The sequence below is a fragment of the Dysidea avara genome, chromosome 1 (assembly GCF_963678975.1).
Source record: "Dysidea avara chromosome 1, odDysAvar1.4, whole genome shotgun sequence".
NCBI lineage: Eukaryota > Metazoa > Porifera > Demospongiae > Dictyoceratida > Dysideidae > Dysidea > Dysidea avara.
In genome coordinates, this window is record NC_089272.1 from 1,340,284 (window position 1) to 1,352,047 (window position 11,764).

At 36.3% G+C, this 11,764-nt stretch overlaps 2 protein-coding genes across 2 annotated transcripts in view; both read right to left on the reverse strand.

Annotated features, from left to right (window-relative positions):
* The window catches only part of LOC136252321 (uncharacterized), a 300,257-nt gene that overhangs the window by 99,272 nt on the left and 189,221 nt on the right, over nt 1-11,764 (reverse strand). The window lies entirely within an intron of this gene.
* LOC136246384 (protein asteroid homolog 1-like) lies at nt 9,840-11,736 on the reverse strand. The gene has a single exon (XM_066037796.1). It carries the CDS (start codon nt 11,731-11,733, stop codon nt 10,027-10,029), a length of 1,707 nt encoding a protein of 568 aa, XP_065893868.1. The 5' UTR covers nt 11,734-11,736; the 3' UTR covers nt 9,840-10,026.

Genomic DNA, 11,764 nt, shown 5'->3' on the forward strand with positions numbered 1-11,764 from the left:
TGATATCACATGATTGTTAGCTGCAGAGTTTATAGCTTACAGCAATGTGTTAGGGGGGATTGTTATTTAACATTCAATCAAAACAGTCTCATTGTCTAACTGAAACATTGCAGTTTCAAATTATGAATATCCTAATGTAGCATGTACATCATGTATATGGCCTATCTAACATTATAACCGTATAGTGTTTATTCGGTGCATGGTGATATACGTACTATCAGTCACACTTTACCTGAGGCTGGGGAATCTGCCATTGGATTGGTTGTGACTGGTGATGGAAGAGTGTATGTTGATAATGATATTTTTGATGACGCTGACAATGATGGCGATGGTGTTGACAATAATGGTGTTGATGATGATGGTGTTGACAATAATGGTGTTAATGATGATAGTGATGGCATTGACAATGTGGGTAATGTTGACAATGATGGTAATGACATTGGTGATATTGACAAATATGGCGTTGATGATGCTGATGGTGTTATTGATTTTGATGATGATGTTGACAGTGTCATTGGTGGCAATGATAGTGATGGCAATGATGACAATGTTGATGTTGATGTCGACGAAGATGTTGATGATGAAGGTGACATCTCATTAAATACAGCTACATTTTCTACAAGTAACACAAAATACATTATGATAATAAAAAATTGCTGGCATGATAACAATACCAACCAATTCTAGCACAGAAGATGATGTTTGTAATGGTGACAGCAGTATTAGCACTGATGCTGAGTGGGTTAATCTCATTAACTTCAAAAGGTAATGTAATCATTAAGTTATCATGTCCTCTGTTGGTGGTCTCTGTAATAGAACGTTCGAATGTGTTTCTAGAATTGCCAATTATCACTTGTTGTGGACCAACTTGTACCCTCACAGTTGGTGTGTTAAAAGGAGAATATGTTATAACATTAACTGTCTGGACTGGAACAGGAAATTCTGCAGTTATTGTTTGAAGGTCATTCAGATCATTAGTGTTCCATGTGTAGAAGTGGTTAATGTTAGGATCACAGTCAAATAATGAATGATAAATACACTGGTAAACACCACCCATCAAGTTACACTGATCAAAACTACTATTAGAGCTGTCTGGAGGAGGAATGGTCAGTGTTGATGGGAGAACTGGCTGTAGACCTGTGTAATAATAAATGTACGTAATAGACTTCTGCCACAAACTATTGTATTGATAACTATGTATATACGTATATAGCTATAGCTAACTATTAGTAAAATAATTTTTGATTCAATATATTTTTTTTTACTGGAGAGAGAAATTTCTATTTAAATGTTATACATTTATAGCTACGTACTTATGTTAATGCAACATAGTTATAGCTATACCAGGCTACTATTTTTCTGACTGTTAGTTGTTATGTTGGCCTTTTTTGATCACATATTTTTTTGCAGGCAAACATTCACAGGGTATCTATGGTAAAATACTGTGTATTATTATGCTAGCATTAAATATTAAATTATGGAATAATCTGGCCCCCAGAAAATATAGTTAACCAGCTATCTGCATGTGAATGATTTAAAAGAATTATTGTATAATTATTTATTTTAGATGTAGGTCTAGCCTTAAGTAATTACTTAGTGTCTGCGTGCCATGCTCTGTAGAGTTCCTACACAGTGATAAATAAATAAAAATAAATTTTCACTTTCATAACTATTTGACTGTTTTCTTTCTGCACCATGCATCCTGATTGATTGAATGATTGATTACGGATTGATTGATTGATTGATTGATTGATTGCGGATTGATTGATTGATTATTTAAACTCTCAGTACTGCTCTCTACCGACTTTCAAACCACGAAATTATTTCAAATCACTTACAGATTGCCAAGGTGTCGCTCTCCTCTGACTATGTTCAACGAAATTTATGAAATAGCTAGGCTACTGAAAAACTCACCATCTCCACAATAATTGCAAACTGCATTAGCCAATTGAGCTAGACACAGAATCATATACCAACGGTACTTCATCCTCCGGCTGGCTTGGTCACTATTCACTCAGTATTATAGCTAATCTCTCCTTACTACGGACTTTTATAGGAGCACAGATGAAGCGGATTGTGAAACGGATGTGAGTGACGAGTGACGTGATTCTGTATACCAAAAGCAGATTTACATCTGTTTTTGGTATAGCTATAGCTATCTATATATATACCAAAAATAGATTTACATCTGTTTTTGGCATAACTATATAGCTACACCATGTTATATGAATTCGGTCTTTTGCTACACATGATTTGTTGAACAGTTAGTTAGCTATAGTTGCAGGTTTAGTTTGAACACCTGGCTTTTTTCACCCCTTCTAGGTATTTGTCCCGTTTCACTTTAGGATATTTAGCTCAAAGATTTTCGCTTAGGCTCCTAGGCTATGGGTAAACACCTCGAACAGGCTCTGCCTTCTGTGTACACCCTCCAGCAGTGGCGGATCCAGGATGGGGCATTTGGGGCAAATGCCCCCCCCCCCCCCCCTTCAAGAAATTGCATACAAGATCGAGATACTCTAATAGAGCAGTCAATTACTCTAATAAAGCAGTCACAATGTTCATGAGGCAGTGTAGCTTACCTATGAAGCTATAAATAGGATTTTATTTTACATAACAGACGTGATATAGTTGGTAAGGATAACTAGCTATTATTGTCGTGACCTTTTTTTTTTTTTTTTTTTTTTTTTTTTGGGTTTTCAACTGGTTTTCAGCAAGTTTTTTTGGTCTTCAACTGTTTTTCAGAAAAGTGCCCCCCTTCTTTCCAAACTCTGGATCCGCCCCTGTCCAGTGCCTAACTGGTAAAGTAGATAATAACAATAATAACCAGCCTTGTGGTCGCATGTGACCGAGGGTTACTGAATTTGTAAATGTATATACATGTCTCATTTATCATGATGGTTTCAACAACAATAACAACACCAATTATAGTAAGACATGCAACTACCAAACAACTGGTATAAACATGAGACTTTCTAGTAGATGTTTGGCTAAGCAGTTGCTTGTGTGGCCAGTGCGGATACAAGGGGGGTTGCAATGGTTTCAGCTGAACCCCTCTAAAAATAGCGCGCGCCCCAAATTGTGATAAAATTGCCACGAGTCATATATACGTACGTAGTGTGTTATAGAAGGACTCTCTACTGGCGAAAAACTCCACACTTTAGCCTTTGAGATCACAATTACGGCTTTCTACAGCTGGTTGTGACCTTATTATTATTTTTTAAGGCTTTTTTTATTATTATTTTATTATTTTTTTTTGGTCTTCGAATTAGCTACGAAGTTAAGTGGAATCTGAAACCACCTCTGAAAATTTCTAGATCCGCCACTGGTGGCCACTATGATAGCCAAAAAGTAAAATGCACCTTTGAGGTTTCATTCATTTGTGGAAGTCATGTTAGTATCAAAAAGCTTGACTCAACAGTTATGCATTACTGGGGGTTCCCAAGGAGTGTAGGCACAGGCCGATTATGCCAGCATAATTTTTAACACAATAGGTGACCAAAAGTATCAAGCATAATGCCAGCATAATAGGGACGATGTTTGAAAAATTAATCGGTAAATGCGCAATACGCGCACCTGAAAGAAAGCAAATATTCACTGCCAATAGTATTACTAGTGCATTTAAAAACACGTAATATAACTTATTAAACCGTTTCTTTGTTGGTTATTCACATTTTGCAGAAATAAGATCGAGATACTCTAATAGAGCAGTCACTTACTCTAATAGAGCAGTCAGGAAAAGCTGATATACTCTAATAAAACAGTCAGTTCTAGAGCACAATCTTGATTTTGAAAGCATAATTTTGAGCATAATAGGCTTAATTTTTGAGCAATGCTCAAAAGCATAATAGGTAAAATTTTGGGCATAATAGGCCGGTGCCTAAAGGAGTGCCAATCAGGTGATTATATATTACTCCTGGTAGTAGCTATTTGCTGCTCTATATAGTGTTTCTCATGTTTCTATAGGGAAACAAAGCTCATGCTGTTTGCTCTCATGCAATTTATTTTGGTACATCTGTTGACTCTAAACTGCAGTAGTTAAAAGTGACTGGGCTTGCATCTCCAGCAATAATCTCCTGCAGTTTTAGAACCAAAAATCTTAATCTTCTATATTAAGCAACAGCTTTAATCAATATAATGTCTTTAGCCTTCTTATGCTAGGACAGATAGTTGACCCAAGCAGCAAACAGGATAGAGTTTAGATTGTCAAACTTAATACAATTACCCCATTGTAAACTTTTCAGATGGAGACTTTCTTTGAGGGCTTCCCCTGATACACTGCAGGGTCCGCATCTTTGTTAATAATAATGTTACTTCCAAGTTGTCAGTGTCTAATTATGTTGACTGCAGGGACTCCACTTAACGAATTGCCACAAGAAACCGTTCCTTCCCCTGTACTGCATGGTCACACCTTATTGATCTGACATTATCAGTGAGCATTGTGCATGGATTAACTGCCAGGAAGTTAGAGCCTAGTAGTATCCTACACAAGAAGATAATTGGGAGGTTGCTGGCATTATCATACATCATTTCCAGCCATACTCTTTTGTAGATGACCAAGGGTTCAAAGAATTAATGTGGAAACTTGACCTGTTATGAATATCCCACAGATAAAATTAATACCCATTATCAATAATTAAAGAGTTTGAGCAGCAAGTGAAATCCAAGCTGGTCCTGATTCAACAAGAAAAGAGAAATGCAAAGCTCGTATATTGAAGTAAAATTATAATCATAAAATTAATATTGATATCGCATCCGCATTGAATATATTATACCGAGGACAAAAATTCAATATCAAACAGATGTAGCAATAATTGAAACTAAGCTAAGATAACCACAGAAAATAATTGTAACTCCATGCTTTGATGGAATTGATAGTGACCTGACACACAGTCTTCAGCAGTTGTGTTATGTATATGTAACCGAATTTGACAAAACAAGGCTTCCACACACATTCACTTCTAAAACTTTGAAGCACCATAACTCATCATATTGTAGGAGTATGCCATTAGTTTCAAATTTAGATTTGGTATTTTACCATGATACGGAAGAATTGTGTGAAACGTTTAGGTCAATAGCTTGCTAACTAGTCAAGTTACAGTTGGTTAAAGTCAGAGAATTGGATGTGTGTGGAAGCCTTGTTCTGTCAAATTTGGTCACATATATATATTATATAGTAGGTTGCAAAAAAAGTTTACGTTTTGTAATTGTAATTACGGTGTGATTACTAAGTAATTACCATGTTTGTACTGTAATTACATTTTGACTGTAATCTATTATTATGCAAAAAAGTAGTTTTTCACCAGCCATATTTACAAATATATTCATAGTTACCAATAGAGCGTAATTCGTAGTTATGCTTTGTAATTACACTACTACAACGTAATTACAATTACGAAATGTAAACTTTTTTTTTGCAGCCTACTGTATATATATAGTATTGTTTAATTAAATGGTCTAATGGTCTAACTTAGGAAAAGCTGACAATTTTAATATGCCCACATGCCTTATTTTCACAGGCCCACGGTCACATTATGAAATATGTATAGTTTCAACCCTCCTGTTCCATGTATGATTGGCTATACAGACAAACAGAAGTTGTATAAATTGATATAATTGTGCTGGCACATATAATGTGCTGGTACAGCAGTCAGCCTTACCAACAGGCCAAGCAGGGAACCTGCCTACTATGGCCTTAGGGAAAAGAGGGTACTCAGAGCTTCAAGTAAAATTGCCTAAAACGTATTTGTTAAAATGTTATTCATACAATCAATTGCATTTACATTTCCTTTTATGCTGCCACACAATGGTAAACACTTCTAAGAAATTTGCATGAATATCTTTATCATACCATGTATGGTATATGCTCCAAATGACCTTATGTGACATGTGATTTATGAACAACTCTGAATTTTATAATGTTTGGCCCATTTTTGCTGCAATAAAGAGATTGTCCTGGCCTAAACTGTATGGGACCATACTAGCTGTAACCAAAATCATTGTCCTTGATTTCTCATCCTTAGGGTGGAGAGTTAAAGTTACACTACATAGAAAAATTGATCAGTATAACAACTTGCTTGCTTTATATGATAGACAGCCTCGTGCTAATTAATACACTTGGAATGCTAGAAAATTGTGCAAGCTAAGAATAGAAGTGACAATACTGTTGCATGCATTTTAGCCATGCACAAACACTTTCAACTGTACAGAGATGTTGCTATGGCTTAGCTACAATGTGTATTTTCCATTAAGTATTCCACTAATCATGAGTAGTGTTCAACTGTGATATCAACATTTGTAGAGTGTACAAATTATTCACTTTACATGGAAGAAATAGCACAAATCAAAACAGGCTGTTCTTCAGCTGTGCCCTAGACCTGCTACTGCATAAACGCACACATAATTATACACATCAATTGTGATAAACTGCTTATAGTTTTACTGCTAGTTGTTGGCTCAAATATAGTTTCACAATACTTTATCAAAGTTGGTTCACTGGGAACATGATACTAGCTATACCAGTACCTGTAGTATGATTTCATGCTTTAAATTCCAACAGTTAGTGTATACAATGCTAGGTAACATCTACTGAACTGTGCAGCATATGTCCTGCCATATGACTAAGACCATCTCTATTTCATGCTCATTAGGGAATTCTCAAGAAACCATTAAACTAATTAGTATAACATTAGCCATATCATATCCTCTGATATCAGTGTGAATTAAGGACTTCCTTAAGGAGCTGTACTGATAATTTGTAGGAAATGGCACATGGTTATTGTTTTCCAGTAGTAGTTAAAGACAAAGACTTCAGAATCATTGAGGGAACCCAATACCACCTACATCATCTATCTACACCTACACCACTATCACCTACACATCACCTATTGTATATCACCTACACCACTATCACCTACACATCACCTATTGTATATCACCTACACCACTATACTTGTATGTGAATGACTACACTTTATTTGTAGTAGTATAATACATACAGTCAAGATAAAACAAAATCATCAAACATGTGATTACACAATTATTGTTTGACCTACACAATAGGTCAGTTGTGGACTATTGTATGTCAGTTGTATGTAACACTGACTTTCAAAACTGACACTTTGATCTCGGTGCACATATGATTATGATCAAGTACAGGTAAAGGCATAGCCTGTATACTTGATCACATAATTATACAAAAATAAATCTAGACTAGTAAATGATAATCTAACAATGATTTAAAACTGTTTATAGAATTACAATTTAAAATGGCTGCAGGCAGTTGGTTCCAGTGATTAATTATTTTATTAAAGAACTACTTAGATCTACACAGTATAGTCTGGAATGATGTTTGAACAATCTTAATTGGTACCCCCTATTTTGAAGTAGATGAGTATACAGGTGTATGTAATTCACCAAAATCAGAGTCCAGGATTTTGTATTGGAAGATTAAATCTCCTCTTAGATGTCTATGTGACAATGAAGGTAATGCCAATGTAGAAAATCTCTCGGAATATGATTTATCCTGGAGTGGTGATAATAGTTGAGTGGCTCTATGTTGATCATTTTTCAACACATGTATTGTGTGTTCTCTTCTTCCCTCACTGATGCATATCTGACTGATCATGAAGTTATGTTACAAACAAGCATAATTTATAATTATTATGAAAGTAACTAGTAAATGAAGTATTCCAGGGGTAGATCTAAAAATTTTCAGAGGCGGTTTCTGGTTCTCTGGAATTGCAACTTCAGCCTAGCTGCCAGTTGAAGACCAAAGAAAAAAAAGGTCGCAAACGCTGTGAAGGTGATTTCATAGGCAAAAGTATGAAGTTTTGCCAATACAAAAAGAGCCATATTATAATACAGTATGCATAGCTCTCTGTAATTTTTATGACCCAGATGAATCGTAGGGGCGCGCGCTATTGCAGAGGGGATAACCCCCCTAAAACCGCCCCTGTACTTACTGTAGTTACCTGTTAAATTGTAACTAAGTTATTTACATGGGATAAAATTATAAAAGTAATAAGTACTAGTTACTTTCCTTGTATTCAGTTGGTCATGCAATTCAGTTTCAGTGCTTATTAACCATTTAGTTGGCTGAAATACAAATATCCTTGACTCCTTGTATGTACTGAGATATCAAATGTTAGCTATGTGATCATAGAGTGTAGTTTGTGTAGGAAGGGTCACATCATTATTGCCATATTTCAGTTTCTCATTCTCATCTCCAGTGCAGTTACAGTGTAAGTTGCGTGGGTTCTCATGAGTAAGTGGTTGATTTGATTTATTATTTTTATCCTCACAGTAGCTCATCAGAACCATTACTCCCTACTGGATCACACATAACAACATACACTAAACAGAATACAAACTTAGGCAGCCATACAAATACAGATTGAGCAATGTAAAAACAAGCAAAACAGTCTTTACACCATGTTCTGTAGCTGGCTGGGCTCTGAACATAATAGGAGGATTAAAGAGCAAACAAGGTTGTTTATCATTAAGGGTATAGTGGCGATACATGGCACAGGATAACTTAAACATGATCTGGTGGGAGGTTGGTAGCTAGTTTAATTGGTGACGATGTGAAGAGATATATTCGTATTTTCCCAAACACATGGTTAATCAAATTGCTCTATTGCTGAAGATGTGCCACTTGTGATTTGTTAAGAGGTGGCCCCCACACAGGCAAAGTATAGTTAATTCTTGGAAGAATCAGGGACTCAGTTAACATCTTCAGAACTTCAAATGTTAATGATTTGTGATGACCACTAAGTATATACAATTGTAAGTATCCTCTAACACATATTGCTCATTTGTGCTCCCTACTTTAAACAATTATGAATGTATTTCTACTTCTTGAAGTGGATTAGATGATTTCTTTGGATAAAATCACATAATACTAGATTTCTAGATCTGTACAGCCAATCTCTTTTTTTTTTTCTGTTGGTAATTCAGGTCTGGATTCTTTGCAAATTAGAGTTTAATTTTTGTCTAACCACATCATGATTTTCATTGAACATATCATTGTTGTGTCATATGCAAATTGTAGTGATTTACTGTGCTCGACAAGAGAAGGCATCTCTTTGCCATATACAAGGAATTCTGCTTTTCACAGAAGACCATGATGAGATTGCTTCTTTAAACTAAACATGCTGTATGTGGTTAGATAAGTAGTTTGTTAACCAAGACAATTCTGTGCCAAGTCACTTAATCTTTCCAACTACATAACGTGGTAGAAGGTCTTTCTAAGATCTAGATAAAGCCTGGTCATGAGTAATTGTGTCAACAGCAAATTAAAAATTTGCTCACTGGATCTTCCATTATGGTAGGCTCCCTGATTAGGACTGAGCAGCTGCACAGACTGAACTTCATAATCACAACACTACACCTGCCTATGATTTTGGATGGTATTGATGAGCATTGAACGTGATGATCCTAACATTGATGATGGTAGCCATAGAGTTACATGACATTACAGTACTGAAACAATACTGTGATTATACAAAGCAGTCACTTACAATCGTATCCCTATACAAATGTGCTATTATTTTAACACATTTATTTGCTAGAAATTATAATAACAGTGCTAGCAGACCTGTACCTGTACAATGTCACAATGTGGAACAGACAGTAAAATAAAGCATGCTACATACAACCGTTAACAATAGAACATATTGTCTACTCTATACCTGCTATTATGATACACCTGCAGTCTACGTATTTTGCTGCAACTTTGAGTGTGCCTATATAATGTAATGTTATTGCAAATATATTGGACTAAGTGTCCACTATGAAGTTAGGACATGGAAATAATTAGTACACCTCTATAATTATGACAATTCTTGTCCACTCAGTACACATTTAATTCATCAACATATCAATTTCTAACAGTTATGTAGTGCATAATAGCTACTGTATACAGTTACAAAGTTAGTAGTTACATAACACTAACAATGAACTGCAATACAAAAAAAAAAAATATATATATATATATATATATAGGTGCAGTGTTAAGAGGTCATAAAGTTAAGGGCGTTTGGTCTCGTTATATATGTCTCTGTAGCACTTCTTGCAACTGTCATCTAGACCCATCTCAGCAATTAATTCCCCACCACTACTCTTTCGAACTCTTGTAAAGAACCAGGCAACATTGGAACACTCAAGAACTTGGGATATTCCCATAGGTGGTAATGGTTCTAACAGTAGCTGATTGAGGCAGAGAAGATCATAATAGGTTGACTGCCATTGAGCAATAGCATGTATGACAGTGAGATCGGGTGCAAGAATTGAAGCCGCCTGAGCAATGGGAGAACTGCCTCCTGCAGATTTAATATTTCTAAGCATTGACAATATTATAGCTTTCAACAGTTTATCTTTGTTTACTTGCACTTCAGCCTTTGTGTACCAGTATCGTGTTACAATGAAGAAAAACCACTGCTCTTTCAAAATAACTTTCTTAAATTCACTTGTGCAATTTGAAGCAGCTAGAAATATTTCTTCTCCAAAACTTTCAGCTGTACCAACATACTGATCATTAAAAAGTGGAATGTCACTAGATTGAAACTGAACGGGTATTTTTGATATTACCACAATCTGTTGGAATTCGTCTACTCTCCCTTGGGCTCGTTGTTGCTCAAGAACTCTACCACGCCTGCCACAAATGATACCATATGTGACCTCCCGAATAGGCAGCCCTACAAGGTGACACCATTGTGAAGCCATATCTTCCATTGCTATGCGATGATCTACTTCTCCACGACAAATTGCATCCATCAGAAAGTTGGAAATCTTTCCTTTTCTGAAGCGATCAACAATAAACTTTGGTATGCTTTGTCGTCCACTGTATTTTAAGGTTGTGAATCCTGTTCTTGGGATATCCTCCACAGAGGAGTAATAAGTCTTGATTGCCATATCAATGTTATCCAAAGGATTGCTCTGGCTCATTCTAGCAAGGTCACTTTTACATTCATCAGATGTGGTAAATCGAGCCAAGTACTTCAAGACTGCTTCAACTGCTCTGGTTCTAAATTGTTTTGTGAGTTTCTTAACGGCATCGTCCAGTGGTTGTATGAAGCTGTCACCAAGAATGGCTGGAAGCATTATTAACAGTAATGGATCATTGAGTTGAAACTGGCGGGCGAAATCTTTGTAGTGATAAATACGAGCCTTCACACCACTCTCATCCCAAGTCAACTGCGTGTAGGGAATGTAGCCACCAAGTAATGGGAATATGTAGAAATCAGAGTCTAAACTGAGGACAGGACAGTTGCGAGCAATAGCAAAACTGGCTATGTTAGCATCAGCATCCCCATCAGCCACAAAGTAGCCATCCTCCCCTAGAATACGATTAACAGTCTCCATCATGACCAACCTGGCGAGGTAGGGAAGATAGTAGTCTCCTGGAGACTCTGCTCGTTTTCCCTGCAGTAATGAAAGCACTCTTTCAGCATTCTCTTTTCTCCTCTTTGCGTGTGTCTCTTTCTTGGTTTGCTCTGCATCAACGCCATCAAAGACGATGAATGGTTTAATTTTGTTACGGATTAAGCAGTTGAGAAAGCGTTCAAGATATTTAGAAAACGAGACGTAATCTCCCCCATGAACATTGTCCGCTTCAGAATAAAGGTACAGCTCGTGACATAACGAATACCCATCCACTACGACATCACCTTGTAGACGGATTTCTTTCCAACCAGAGAAATTCTTCTCAAAGTAAGTGGCAATACCGCGCACCATAGCTGAGGGTGTGGCTTATAAAGTGAAACTT